General features: G+C 38.5%; 2 protein-coding genes and 1 non-coding gene across 3 annotated transcripts; 1 reads left to right on the top strand and 2 right to left on the bottom strand.

The window, feature by feature from the left end:
- Nucleotides 1-2,699: 2,699 nt before the first annotated feature.
- Nucleotides 2,700-2,773, top strand: TRNAI-AAU (transfer RNA isoleucine (anticodon AAU)). Its single transcript has one exon. It is a non-coding gene; the product is annotated as a tRNA-Ile (tRNA).
- Nucleotides 2,774-4,525: 1,752 nt separating this feature from the next.
- LOC137949936 (VQ motif-containing protein 11-like) lies at nucleotides 4,526-5,638 on the bottom strand. The gene has a single exon (XM_068796190.1). It carries the CDS (start codon nucleotides 5,290-5,292, stop codon nucleotides 4,768-4,770), a length of 525 nt encoding a protein of 174 aa, XP_068652291.1. The 5' UTR covers nucleotides 5,293-5,638; the 3' UTR covers nucleotides 4,526-4,767.
- A 3,538-nt stretch (nucleotides 5,639-9,176) lies between these two features.
- On the bottom strand, nucleotides 9,177-14,417 carry LOC137950449 (nuclear pore complex protein NUP43-like). The gene is made up of 5 exons (XM_068796918.1): nucleotides 13,765-14,417; nucleotides 12,553-12,622; nucleotides 10,006-10,231; nucleotides 9,743-9,816; nucleotides 9,177-9,632 (listed from the first exon to the last, which is right to left on the bottom strand). The coding sequence occupies exons 1-5, from the start codon at nucleotides 14,406-14,408 to the stop codon at nucleotides 9,579-9,581; spliced, it is 1,068 nt and encodes a 355-aa protein (XP_068653019.1). The 5' UTR covers nucleotides 14,409-14,417; the 3' UTR covers nucleotides 9,177-9,578.
- Nucleotides 14,418-15,042: the final 625 nt, after the last annotated feature.

Genomic DNA, 15,042 nt, shown 5'->3' with positions numbered 1-15,042 from the left:
ATAAACAAAAAGATAATGCAAATAGATCACAACAAAATTTAAATTTTAGAGTTTATGTATGCAGAAAATTAAAAACAATAATAAATGTAAGTCAAGAAAATTTATTCACATACCACAAATGAACACCAAAGTTTTGTTATCCATATTTGGGAAATTCCACTTGTCCAATCCCTAATAACTTGGAATTTTATAAGAAAGATATTTCTAATTGATCGTATCATGTTTTAAATATGGATTTTCATACATGAAACATGTTGAAGATGCAAATGACCTAAGGATCCAAAACTAATAAGGAGTACAACAAATGCTCATTAAATTCTCAAGTGAACGGTAGGAAATTTACTTGAACCATACAAGCCATTTTTTGCCAATTTACAAAAAGTTGTCCTAAAAATCATATATCATTGTAATGTGATTGATCGATCAATCATGAGTAACGAGCTATATTTTTATAATAAATAACTTATGGAATAGAAGTCAACACTCAGTTAAATCTCCCACTCCCCCCTTTTTTCGATGGTTGCAAAACCTAATATATAAAAACTAAAAGAGTTTATAATCCCCAAAAATTGACGAGACTTTTTGGAATTATCTCTCTCTACATATGTGCATTTCCATTTTAGATGTCAAGTTTTGTTTTAAAATCCAAACTTGAGTTTTCACTCTCCTTTTTTTCTCGTAAACAAAAAGATAAGGCAAATAAATCACAACAAAATAAAAATTTTAGAGTTTATGTATGCAAAAAATTTAAAACAATAATAAATGTAAGTAAAAAAAATTTATTCACACGCCACAAATGAACACCAATGTTTTGTTATCCTTGTTTGGAAATTTCACTAGTACAACCCCTAATAACTTGGAATTTTATAAGAAAGAGATTTCTAATTGATCCTATCATGTTTTAAATATGGATATGCATCCATGAAACATCTTGAAGATGCAAATAACTTAAGGATCCAAGACTTTTAAGGAGAACAACAAATGCTCATTAAATTCTCGAGTGAACGTGAGGTGGGATTATATACCCTAGCCAAACAAAACATTTTTTTGCCTATTTACAAAAAACAGACCTAACAATCATATATCATTGTAAAGTAATTGATCGATCAATTATGTGTAACGAGCTATATTTTTGTAAGAAATTACCCAGTTAAATCCCATGCTCCCCCCTTTTTCAATGTTTTCAAAACCTAATATATAAAATCAAAAAAGTTTACAATTCCTAAAAATGACAAAGACTTTCTGGAATTATCTCTCTCTGCACTTGTGCATTTTCATTTTAGATGTTATGTTTTGTTTTAAATCCAAACTTGAGTTTTCACTCTCCTTTTTTTCTTGTAAACAAAATGATGAGGCAAATAGATCACAACAAAATGAAAATTTTACACTTTATGTATGCAAAAAATTCAAAATAATATTCAATGTCATTAAAGAAAATTTATTCACACGCCACATATGAACACTGCAGTTTTGTTATCTATGTTTGGGAAATTCCACTAGTACAACCCCTAATAGATTGGAATTTTATAAGAAAGAGATTTCTAATTGATCCTAACATGTTTTAAATATGGATATGCATGCATGAAACATGTTGAAGATGCAAATGATCTAAGGATCCAAGACTTTTAAGGAGAACAACAAATACTTAATAAATTCTTAAGTCAACGTGCGGTGGGGTATTTGACAGAGCTAAAGAAGCCATTTTTTACCCATTTACAAAAAAACTGACCTAACAATCATAGATCATTGTAAAGTGATTGATCGATCAATCAATCATGTGTAATAGGCTATATTTTTTTAAGAAATAACTTATGTATTAAGAGTCAACACTCTGTTAAAAATCCCTTGCCACCCCTCTCCTTTCCCGATGATTGTAAAATTTAATATATAAAATATATAAAAATTAAAAGAGTTTACAATCCCTAAAAATTACAAAGACTTTTTGGAATTATCTCTTTTTTTGTTTTTCTTATAAACTTATTAAAACAAAGTAGTATAAATTTTAAACTTATTAAAATTTTAAATTTTTTAGTATAAACCTAACAAAATTAAAAAAAAAAAGTATGGACACGAGTTCAATTAGATGGTTCCAACTTGAATGAGTTAAATTATTATTATTATTTTTTTTATATTTATTTATCTTATCTATTCGTGTTTATGTCCATGTTTATTTTATTTTTTATAATTTAAAATCAATAAAATAATATTAAGGTAAATATAATAAAAAAAAATTGTATTATGTGATTGTTGAAAAGGAAGTGGAGCCCATGCTCGTCGGTCTAAGTGGGTCTATCATGTTAGCAGTATATTATTTCACGATCATAGGTTAGAATCCAGGGATTTAGGCTACGTAGATGACGAGAATATGTACATGAGTTATCATGACTAACAGGCAAACACGTGAATAACGTTTTTTTAGGCTGCTGCAGAAGCTGCTTTCGCATTTTAGTAAAATTACGATGACACATGTACCATTAAAAAACACGTGGACGTATCAAAATGGCCACAGCTTCACCGACCGGCCGAAATAATGACCTGATCCGACCCAAAAATCTTGGGTTTAGGTTCTTAATTTCACCCCGTAAAATGGGGGACGAGATAAGGGAAAAAATCCACAGATTTCGGGTCCGGGACGGGTTTTTTACAACAACCTGAATTTAAACTAAAACTCAGTCATGATTAAATTGTTAAGTGTCAATGGCCTATTAGCTCAGTTGGTTAGAGCGTCGTGCTAATAACGCGAAGGTCGCAGCTTCGAAACCTGCATGGGCCAGTTTTTTATTTTATTTTGACTTAATCAAAGTAGCCTTGTCTCACTCTTAATAAATTCAGTGCCTCACGAGACCCCTCTCTCATGCCTGGGTGACGAGCATCCCCACGCCAGGACGATTAAAAAAATAATTAAACGTGATTAGTCGAAGTCTTAAATTCCTCCCACCCCAAACGCTAGGATTCCCTTGAGCCCAACGCAGAAAATAAGTATTTTGTGGGCCCCTTGAATGTTAATATTATGATTCTCCCTTTTCCCCCTAATTCTCCAAGTGAAATTATTGAGCTTTGAGGGCTCTAATCGAGACACGTTGCACCTTACTCACCGTCGATCTTAACGGAAGTTCAAGGGCACGCCTAGGGCGCACGTTAGAGTTTATGGCCAGACGAAATGATGATTGAACGTGTCGGGGTTATACGACGGAGGAGGACCGCGTGGATAACGAGTGGAGAAAATATGGAACTTGATTAAGAAATGGTCCCAAGGGGGGGCTTTCATGTTGGCAATGATTGTTAGCAATGGGCTTTCTACACGCAATTAAGAATGCGGAAAAGCAGACAGTAGTGCTCATGGCATTTTGAAGAAAATCCTCTCCGGTCTCCCTCTTAATTCATGCTCGCTCGCTCCCTCCCCACTACCCCCCCCGCCTTCTTCTACGTCAACGCCCTTATTATGGCAAACCCAATCTCTTTCGCCTCCTCTTGAGTCTAAGAGAACCCATCTGCTCTTGGGCCAGCAGCCTCCTCCTCCCTGATCACGTAACGGAGGCGGAAATAGATCTCCGCATGTCTTTTTCGGTTTTTCAGCGACAAAGAGCCGTCCATCGATGGGTTTCCACACCACGCGGCTCGGCACTATCAGTACGGGTTTGAAAAAACGGGGGTTCCTGTCCCGTATTTCACATATTTTCCTCTTCCTGATAGACATCGCCGAAACCGGGGTCAATGCTTGTTCCTTACTGCCATGGGTGTCCAGATTTTCAGACGAGACCAAGGAAGAAGAAGACCCGAAAACGAAACCTTTCTCCGGAAACGTACTTGCGTTAAAAAGAGGTAAGATCGGTCAATGTAGAGGTGCGATTACTTGAGACCCATGATGCAACGTGGGGTCCACGATTGTCAAGCAGCGGTTCCTACTGCTCTGTCAGTATCTTGAGACGGATTACTGTGGTAAACTGAAATGGACGGCTGCGATAATTGACTTTGGACCCGGTTTATATTGGTTTACCTGTACGGGACCGCGTGTAAGAAAAGCGGATCCGATTTCTATGCGAGTGGCTGGAAACTAGAAAAAAAAAATCCAAGACACAGACTAGAGAAGAGGATCGTGACCGTAAGTTTGGATGATCTAACGGTTCGATAGTGACAATAAAGCTGATAAAAGAACTGTCTTCAGCTGTGGGACAGTACACTAGGTTGCAGGTGGGGACCATCTTGTAGGAAGGGAAGAGGCTAAACGGCACTGAACCGGGTCAGACGTCAGAGGATTCAGAACCGACGAATTAAAATCGTGTAATTTGACTGACCCAGAATGGGATGAAATGACGCAAGTGCCCTCTGTTCAGACTTTCACACCATTCTCGTGCAGAAGGTTCAACTCCCAACAGTTGCCGTGTCAGAGATTGGACTGTTCAAAATTTGAAAATGTCTTGACCTTTTCGCTTTTTCTTTTTCAGAAGAAAGTCAAGAACGAGATGAAAAAACCTGTTTTCCTTTTCCTTTAAGCAAAAGAAAGACAGACAGAGAAAGAGAGAGGAAAAAGAAAAACAAATCCCGCACATAGAGAAAGGAGAACTTTTTTCTCGTCTTCCATTATCGATTCGCAGAGGTACATGATTATCGTTACATCTCCATTGGATTCTCGGAGAAGAGAATCGATTTTTTTGTTTAAAAAAAAAAAAAGTACAATATGGGAAGATTTTAAGCTGCACTCGAAACCATTTCAAGAGGTGAGGAAGGAGAAGAAATCAAATCAAACTCACTGAGGCTTGGGACGTCTCAGAGATCATCCGCTTGACTCGGTTTCGGAGATCTCAAGGGGAATAGCGGCAAAAGCTCCGGAGGGTCGGATCCTCTGGGTGTGCTCAAGGGCGATAGATAGAACCCTTTCTCGGCGATCGCTTTCTCTTCTTCGGAGAGGACGGGAGACGGTGACTCGCTGCCAGAGAGGTTAAAGTTGCCGCAGAAGAGACTCTCTGATCCGAGCGGAGTGACGGGGCTGGTGATAGGGGAGATTGCTATGTGAGGGTGGGATTGGCTCCTTGGTGAGAAACCCGAATTGCGCAAAGAAGTGAGGCCAAGCTTGATCTCCAGCTTCCTCATGTTCTGGCGGCGCTCCTGGAGCTTGAACCCTGATCGCCGCGGACCGCCAACGTCACGGGCGGTGAGCCTGGCAGGAACAGTGATGGGTAGCTTGTCTGGGCAATCCTCGTTGGCTCCGGTCAGCTTCTGTACCAGGTCCCGGAAGGTGTGAGCGTCGGCTTGGACGAAGGTAGTGGGAGTCGTCGCTTGGGGTTTCTCCATTACCCTTTTTCCTCCGCTTCCCCTCTCTCCTTTCCCTGTTTATTCACTCCCTCTCCCTTATCCGCAGGGTTTTTACTTTCCAAAAGAGGGAAGTCAAGGGCGAAGGGTCATTTAGCGTAGGATTTGCAGAAAACTACTGTACATCAGTTTCGGGTCTCATGCACTCTGGTTACTTTCCACAGAGAGAGAGAGAGAGAGAGAGAGAGAGAGAGAGAGAGAGACAGAGGGAAGAAAACAGAGAAGCCATTTATTTATATCGGCACAGGAGAGAGAGAAGGAAGCGGTTTTTAAGTGTTCCTTCATGTGGGGGGTGCTGAGGTATGTAAAGACTGAAAAAGCGAGACGAAGTCGGGAATATGGTCCGGGTTTAATAGGTTAATCAAGTGTAGTTAGGAGTTAGGGTAGATTACAGAGGGGATTTAGTCATGAATGAGAACCGGTTCGAAAGACTTATCCCCCCAACAGTTACGCTTAGCCACTTTAAAAAAGTGCCTTTCTCTCTAGATCAACATCTTTCGTAGTCCGCGGTGCATACAAGAATTTCTTACCCCCTACAATTTTTTATATTCAAGATAATTTATGATTATGAAATAAATATTTACATCATCAAAAAATGGTTATAAGCTATCATGGGGACAAGAATCAAGAGTATATTAAAAGTGATTAGACCCCTAAACGAAGAAATGAAAATTTAAAAGGATTAATCACTTTTATATGCCACGTCTGTCAGCTAGGTGGTCCTGTGGGTTACCGATTATTTTCATTCTTATTATAATCATTATTATTATTAGTTATTTATTTATTTATTTATTTATTTTGCTGTGAAAAAAGTCTTCTAAAGGGGTTCGTCCAAGGAAGGGGTCAGGAACACAATGATCAGGTGGTGAGGATTATTGTAGTGGTCCACTAAAATATATGTTATAGACAAGGTTGCGTAGGTTGTACGAGGCCCTTCCAGCTTCCTGGTCAGGTCCCCCTCTTCCCTATCTGACTCAGTCTCTGGAGTTTTGAGACCGAGTTGGTCTAGTTTGGAAGTAGGACTCGATCATTATCCCGACTAAAAAACCGACGAACTTGTGTCTCATTGCGTTCTAATCACGCCACGAGTCTGAATCAATTGGTTGTATGAAATTTTTTGTAAATTCTCTCCCTAATCTACAATAGGACCTCAGTAGAGGAGGCCATTCAAGCAACAAGATGTTCCATCTCTCAAAACACCAAGATTTGCAATATCTACCAGGGCTCCATTCTCTCTAAAAAGTCAGGGACTCGGATCTGATGGAGTGTTCGAGAATCTATGAACAATCGTTGCACCGATTTGATCCTCCCCAACGTACTGAAAGTCAGTCTTGGATGGATTGGTAGATTGGGATCATACCCACTCATCTGATTTTCAAAACAGTCGGTGAGAAGGGTCCCCTCCAACTCGCAATTGGAATGTTTTGCACTCACTGTCAGCTTATCTGCTGCTAGGTTCCCAGCTCCTCCACTTGAGATTAAAGCAGGAAAGTTTCTGGGTGCAGATTTGTCGCTCTCTGGTTGCGTTGCCTGACCTCACTCTCAGGCGACATAAGATTCTCTATTTTTATCCGGGTGATCGAATTTGATTCATCTTTCAGTACAAGGACATGCCGGGACCTTTGGAAAAGGTTTTGAAGCAGAGTCTTCGCCCAGAAATTAGAAGAAACACTTCCAGGGCTCGCACCTGTCCATTCCAGAAATTGCCTTGCTGAAGCAGAAGATACGGTAGTGTTTTTTCGAATTTTGGAAGGTTTTTATCTGAGAAATGACAGCTATGTCGAACTGCTGATCTTTTAAATTCTAGATAATCTGTTTTTGCAGGCATTGATGCCGTCCTTGTGTACGTCTGAGTGTTTCTGCTTCCAAGTGCAACCACCACTTAAAAGCCGCGTTCTTAAAGCTTATGTAAAGAAAGCATTTATATAAAGGGGTTAATGGTGTTTGCTCCAAGGGCCGTTAATGGGAATTGGGAAGTGGGATTCCGTCTTCCACTTTCTGGGTGCTCGCTCTTCTTTATAACAAGGTTAAGATAGCCTCCTCCACGAGAGAATCCCATCAAACTCGTGGCGCCAAGGCCTAATCATCGTATCGTACGCATTCATCTCTTTTTTGCAAATACTGTTTTGTTGATTGTTCCTTCTATTGTCCCTTAACAACTGCTGCTGCTGCTGCTTTGGGTAAGGACAGAGCTTTACTCGAGACGATTAAATGGAAGAAATGAGCTGAGGTGGAACTGTTTACGACAGAGATTTTCCTGATATGGTAATTAAGGTTGTTTATTTATGTGAAAAAAGTACTTTTAACTGGTTTTAGAATAAACGTAAAAAAATAGTCCTATGGCTATCAGTTTGAAAAGGAAAAAAGAAAGAAGCTTCTAGCTTGGACTAATAAGAAAAGGAAAAAGGACCAACCAGAAAGCAACAACGTAGATCCGCAGTGACGACAAAGCTCCATACGGCGACAAAACCTGCCAAAGTATCATAAAGTGTTCTGTAATAGGATAAGCGGAGGGGGAGAGGAAGAGGACCCAGGAATATGTCCATCACGTCGCGCTACAGTCGGTTCTATGGCCGAGAGAGCAGAGAGCAGAATCTTGCCTTCGTATGAAAGCTCCTCCGACTTCGTTGAGCGCATGGAGCTGGCTTGACCTACCAGGTACTTCCTTTGTTTATTATCAAGTTCTTATTCCATGTGAACTGAAGAGTTGAATTTTGTGTTACTGTTTCCATTACGGTTTTCCTTTGTTTTTATTTTCTTAGTCGAATTGTTGACTCTGAAACCCTAAATCCGTCTGTTGAGTCAATCTCACTCTAGATAGACTGAGATTAGGTTCCACTGTAGAAAAAGGGTACTTCTTTGTAACTGAACAAGCTAATTTGCATCTTTCTGAATGTATTTTCAGAATTTGCTCTCATGGGATCTTTGTACTTCCCGTTTTTTGGCGTTGAATTTTTCTGTGATATGAAAGAACAGAATGTGGTTCTTCTATGAAAAATGTTAAAAGTAAGAGACCTAGTTCTCATTATGCATAAACAGAATTTCAGGTTAGCTCTATGAGACTTGAATTGAAATGTTGAATCAAATAGAAGAGAAAGGGATGAGAGAAGTAGAAGAAAACCTGCGTCAATTCATTAGTTTCTTCTGAATTTTTCTAGCCATCACTCTAGATTTTCTTGCTTTTCCATGTTACAAAGCTACCACCTTACCATATCCTGCAGTAGACCTTCTTTGTACCTTAGAACAAACCATCTCCAGCTGCCTGTGGACGGAAGCGTAAGCCCCTTCTTGGAGCTCTTTTAAGATACTTTTAAACAACTACATCATAATGAACTTTCTTTGGTTCTTCAATAAACTGACTGACAACTCCAATAGCATAGGCTATATTTAAATGAGTAACAGTGGCTTGCAACAATTTGCCAACTAACCTAGTAATCACTTTTATCTTTAGCTTCAAACTTCCTTCGTCATGCAAATCTAGAATTATATCTATAAGAATTTCAATTGGTTTTACTCCTAACACACCTGTTTGTGTGAACAAATAAAAAATGTATTTTCTTTGAGACAAAAACAATTCCTTCCTATGAGGTACTTCAAACTCTATGAAATATTCGAGTCTTCCCAAAACTTTGGTATAAAACTTTTGTTTAAATAGGCTTTGGTTACTTCAGTTCTGGCTGTGCCACTCCCTGAAATGACAATGTCATCTATGTAAACAATCAAAATTATAACTCCCGTACAACTCCAGACTTCTTCTTTATGTACAAAGACAGAATGATTTGACTAACTTCTTATGAAGCAGAACCAATCACAATCTCATTGAATTTTTGAAACTGGACTCTATTTAAATCCATAAATAGCTTTCTTTTATTGACATGCTTTTTAGTTCCTCCCTATAAGCAACAAATCTAAGAAGTTGGTCCAAGATGAAACCTGTTAAAACTTTGATTTTACTGAAAGCAATTCAGTAGAAGGTCAAAATGAGTCTGCTGTGTCTTGGCGATAACATGCTTTGCCTAGTCCTCAGCCACAAGCTGCGTAATACAAGGTACATTCACAATAGTAGTTCACGATATCTTCCGGGTAATTTCATCAAAGACCAAAACAGTGAAACTCTGTTATCATTCTTCAGAGGATTGCAAAGGTACAGGTTTCCGAACAAGTGACTGGGGCAGTCCCTCCCCAATTGGCATGTAGTAGAGTGTCAATGCAGCGCCCTTGAACAAGCTCCTGTCAATTCTTTTAGTGCTACGAATAAGGATTAATTTTCATGGTCTTGTCAAGAGGCATATGGTTTCAAAGTCCAAACTGCAAATGACGTCCTGCACCACATTCATCTTTAGTAATTACAACTGAAGAATCATGTATATTCACCTTACGTATATTCTTAACATGTTAGGAACTAGTTCCGGCCATGTCTACTTCTACTTACCGATGGCCTTAGGGGATCAATGTCAAAGCTATTGATGGCGCAAGCTTCTGCTAACAACTCCAGGGACCCAACACCTGATAGAGAACATAATTTTTCAGAGGTCTGTCATCTGGAAATTAACGTATACATGCCTGTTGGAAACTATGTTTTAACAGCACAGAAAAGCATTTCAGAGATGATGCACTAATGCACTTCTTCAGATACCCATGTGAAGGATCACATATGTTAGTTAATTGCAAGACATGTGCTGCATGATCGATTACCTTGTTCAAGTACTGCTAGTATCCCATCTTCTGAGGACATCATAACAGGCAGAATCCTTGCAGACCCTGCATTTGGCAACTGCATATAGGTGTCATATTTAACGGTCCAAACCTCACTCTCTGAAGGTGATGGTGTTCTTTCATCCAACCCAACTCCAGCAAGGAGGATTGGCTGCTGTGGCTGGCGAATATCCCATGCAAATACAGTACCTGAGGAAGCTCCGACCTACAAATGATCACTAAAAGTAGGTTACTTTTCATAACCCTTTAAAAAGTAGAAATATGAAAACCTCTAAGCAAAACTTTTAGCATTTTCAAAGAAAAAGAAAAAAGATACAAGTAGATGTAAACAAATCAAGCACTTTCTAAACTCTATTTTAGGTGTGATTAGACATTTTATTCCAGGATTCTGAGCACTTTATAGAATGGTATAAAGGGAGGAAACATGAGTGGAGTTACACAAGATGTACACATTGCCCAACACTAGCTAACTCCCTTATTTGGAGTAATGTGATAACCAAAGCTGCAAAAGGAACTGAAGTAGATAAAATGTTAGTAGATTCCACAAATTTGAAATAGACAATGTGGACCAAGGGAGGGTGTATTGGCGATATGTCTTGCTCAATACATTTCAGATTTGTAGGCTACAATATGATACAATATATATAACGTCTTACTTTTTTGCCCATGATAGATGGTACAATTCAATACGGGAAGTATTGGATTGTAAGAGTCCCAATACAGTACCTCATCCCAAGATGCCCACCCCTGGCATCATCTTAAAACACAGCTGCCTTTGATTTGAAGACAAGAAAAAGAACTCGTTCTTTTTAATATTTAGAACTCAGTTAATTTTGAAGGAACGAAAATTGCAACATTTTGATCTATCACCAATAAAATTTAATTCAACTGAAACAAAAACAGGCTTTCCTAAAACATCAATTGAGGAAAGAAAAAAAGTTTCTTGTGAGAGTGCATCCATGTTATTCAAAGAATTGAAGCATGTGTTAACTATCTGAGAACTGGCCTTAATGAGGTTGAGACACAGGATTTTGGTACCAACATGCGAAAAAAGAAAAAAAAAAACATTTCTAATGCTTTGAAATGTTTATCAATGACCTAATTATTTACTGGAACCATTTCAAATGGTCAAAATTCGCTTCCATTTAAAAAAGAAATACTATTATCTAATTCCTGTAACTGAAATCAAAACTCAATTATCTCAAAATGAAAGAAAAGAAGGGTCTACCTAATTTATCTGTGCTTAGTACAAAAGGGGGACAGAAAGTAGAACTGGTTGTTTTTGAAAGAGGAAAAAAAAAAATACTACAATGAAGGAATTTTCATCACATTACATGTCAAAAAACGAGGGAAAAGGTGTCTGAAAATTTAATTAGCCATTGTCAGTGACAAAAGGAAAGAAAGTTAAGCCATATAAGATAAAGTGTTTTGATAAACAACACATAAACGAATAACTAAAACAAGCACATCCTAAAACCATTAGAAAAAAAAAACCCAGAAAAATAAGATACTATACCAGGCAGTACCTTGATATCTAGCCATTAGCAAATCATTTTAGGTTTATAGAGGCTGAATTTGCTCACAGACTTTAAACTGCTAGATGAACAACATCCATAAAGTTGACCAGGGTCGGGCAAACTAAAGTCAGAGGCTTAGATCTCTGACATGCCAAGAAATGTTGAGGAATTTGCTTATTGAACTTCCTCTTCTTCAATATTGGAGTGGTCCATAACCCTAACAATTAACTCGATGGAACCCAACCTATCATCCACAGATAGGCTCATAGAACAAAACATGAGCAAAGATTTTATGGCACAAAACACAGAATGTGCCACACCACTAATAAATAATTTGGTGGGGCCTCTATATTATGTAAAACTAGGCATACTGCAGTAACAGGTGTTTCTCATATAACAACCTTAATGAAAATTTTCTGACAATAATTCAAAATAAAAACTAAAAAAATGATACAGTAACATGTCATTAAGAAATGTTATAGTAGGTCCCCTTTTGTTGCGTTGGCAGGTTAGAGCAATAACTGGGTCCAGGTACCAGCTTTCATGAAAATTCATTACACAGTCATTTGACCTGTCTAGTAGTAGATTTTTGTGGCATTTATCATTTTCCTCATCTTTTTTCCTTTTCTAGTTTCAAGCTTGTGGTTTTTTGCAGCCTCCCCCCTGTTTTAAGGAGGCCCTTTTGTAATGCCTTTGTAATCTCCTCTATTAATAAAGCTTCCCATTTGCATTTAAAAAAAGAAAAAAGAAAAAAAGCAGACTTCTAAAGTTTTTGAAAATATTTCAATGTCACTAACCAATAGATTCTTAAATTCATTGAAAATCCATGACTTACAAATACAGAGAAAATTTCGTGACATGTAAGTCCATGTAGACTTCCACAATCCAATCTTGCTGAGACCTTTTAAGATAATTGCAAAGTTTCCAAAGTCTTATAGGCATGCCAGTATAAATCCAGACCCAAAAAGGGAACAGGGAATGTGTAGTTGGAGGAGGAACACAATCTTACTGCACATGTGTGTTTTCGTGATGGATGAATATCAATTGAGTGAACAATTCCTGATTTTGGGCCTCGAAACCTGCAATATGAACATAGTCAACAATCCTCCTATAGAATGTAGGTATGGAAAAAGAGATGAACACAAGTATATGGATGCCTACACTATTATACTTTTTACTGGAATTATTATTATTTAATAATTATGATAACCCACTTCTGATATTCAAGGATGAAGCAACATAGACAGAACCACAGCCCAGAAGAAATTGAAAGAGGCCGAGCCCAGGTAATTAAGTTCAATTGGCTGTTTATTAATTCATACAGAAGTACAGAAGATCAAGCATCAAGTTTTTTTTTTTTTTAAATGGGGAATTGAACTGCTTTCAAATCATAGACTACAGATAATATGTTTTTATCTCTTAGTTAAACTCATAGAAGCCATGCATTCACTATTAGCTCAGAACCTAATTAATGTCGCATGTCTACTGTGACCTCGCACCCGAAACAAACAAGCCAGTGGGTTTTCTAATCACAAAACCTCAACTAGCTGCAATGCTTTAAAAACTTTTTATAGGTTTTCATAATTCCCTTATGCCCAACAATTTCATTCCAATTTCCAATTCTGACAGTCCCTATAAGATTTTCTCCTGGCTTCTATCAATGTTAACCAATACCATGAGAAGATGTTAATAACTTTCGAGGGCACACAGCATGGAAGGATACAAAAACACATAATCATAGTTCTCATAATTGGATCCATTTAAAAGAACAACAAATCCGTAAAAGCTGCATTAAGGTGGCAAAGGCTTTTCCATTAATAAGCACAATATTAAAAAATGTACTGAGCTTTGGCAGTTTCCTTCAATGATAAACGACATTAAGCACAATCACTAGACTCCATTCCCCCAGGTGAAACTTGAAACCTGACCTGATACTAGAAACCCCACATCTGTTCACCTCATTTTACTGGTTAAAATTTTAAGAAAAACAAAAATAAATATATAAGAGGAAAAATGTTGTATAACAGGCCTGGGTTTTTTAATCTTCAAATCTCGTTGATTCCAAACTCGGAGCTATGCAAAATTATAACAGAAAACTGGGATAAAGATCGTCCTCAACGAGCTAAAACGCAATATAGAAAACCGCCAAATCGTCCTTGTCGTTTTCATTTAGCATGAAAGGATGACAGAAACAAAGAGCACTGCATTAGAATGCACTCACCAGTCAGGACGCTTGAACTGCAATACAATCCCACGGGGATCCCTCTGGTCCCACCATTGTACTCCAAACCCTAACCCTCCGGTTGCAAACTCCATCTCCGACCCCCACCTCACCGCCGTAAACTCACTGAGCCCTTTAGTGTCGCCAACTTTACTATAAGTGATATTTGATTCTCCCATTTGAACCAAATTCACCTTCCCGTCCTGACCAACCGTCACGCATTTCGCCCCACCACGAAGCACGTCTATCCCTGAAATGGGTCCCGCGTGAAACGATTTTTCTTCGATCGAATACTCTGATTTTTGCGAAACGTCGACCGGGTCGAGAAATAGAAAGTGGAGGGAGCCAGCGAAGGTGGAGGCAGCGAGGAGAGGTTTCTCCGGTGACTGAGAATGGGAGAGAGCGGAGATCCTCGATGAGTAAGGAAACGATGATCGAAGATGGAGATTGGGTCTATCTTTTTCGGTTAGGTGAGACAGGGTTAGAGAGTGGAGTTGGAGTGAAGAAGTGTGAGTGTCGTAATCATAGAGCGCGGTAACAACGAAGCGATGGAAGGAAGAGAGCGGAGGGAAAAACCGGAGGGCGTCCACGTAACCGGACAGGGGAAACCGGTGGATTTGGAGAGAAAGCTCCGCGTCTGCCATTGAGTTCCACTGTGCGAGAGAGAGAGAGACAGAACCTGGAAGGGGTTTTGTTAGAGGGTTTTAAAGACAGTGGACTGACGCCGTGGCCCGATGCTCCGACCAGTGCCGCGGAAACGACGTAACTATGAGACCGAACCGGGACCTCCTCGTGGCTGGGTCCTGGAGCTTTTCTATAATTCTGTAATTCTATAATTATATAAAAAATTAGTGAAAGGGTCTCTGCCATCTATGCTGTTCATTTTTAGTTTACAGTTTATTAAATACAATTAAAATAGAACCAAAATTTAATCCCATTATCCACGATTATTCTATTGACGCATGTAGGCTAAATTTAGATATTAATTTATTAATATATTTTAATATTAGAAAATCCAATCCATTGAGGTAATTGAATCTAGCCCTATTCGGTTCAATGATTGATTATTCAATCAGGTTTAATTACCAGTTGAACTAATTATGATGACATAATGATGTAATATTTTAAATAAATAAAAAATATTAATAAAATTTCTTGTCTCCCTGGAGCGGGAAAATTGATTCCATTTGGCACCAAGTTTTACACGGTTCCCTAAACCGTGAAAACTGGTCGAGTCAGTCAGTACCCAATTTTTTGCATATATTGCCATCGACACGG

The sequence above is a fragment of the Aristolochia californica genome, unplaced genomic scaffold, assembly GCF_029961685.1.
Source record: "Aristolochia californica isolate CCGP_79_NKW_82.1479 unplaced genomic scaffold, dmAriCali1.0.hap1 SCAF_14, whole genome shotgun sequence".
Classification (NCBI taxonomy): domain Eukaryota; kingdom Viridiplantae; phylum Streptophyta; class Magnoliopsida; order Piperales; family Aristolochiaceae; genus Aristolochia; species Aristolochia californica.
This window is presented reverse-complemented; position numbering and strand designations above follow the sequence as displayed.

What these genes read in the sequence shown, in the direction of transcription:
- LOC137949936 (XM_068796190.1), bottom strand. Translation starts at nt 5,292, where the DNA reads ATGGAGAAACCCCAAGCGACGACTCCCACTACCTTCGTCCAAGCCGAC.
- LOC137950449 (XM_068796918.1), bottom strand. Translation starts at nt 14,408, where the DNA reads ATGGCAGACGCGGAGCTTTCTCTCCAAATCCACCGGTTTCCCCTGTCC. An exon ending in CAGTTCAAGCGTCCTGACTG is followed by an intron (nt 12,623 to 13,764) that starts GTGAGTGCATTC and finishes TTCATATTGCAG; the next exon opens with GTTTCGAGGCCCAAAATCAG. An exon ending in ACTAGCAGTACTTGAACAAG is followed by an intron (nt 9,817 to 10,005) that starts GTAATCGATCAT and finishes GTTCTCTATCAG; the next exon opens with GTGTTGGGTCCCTGGAGTTG.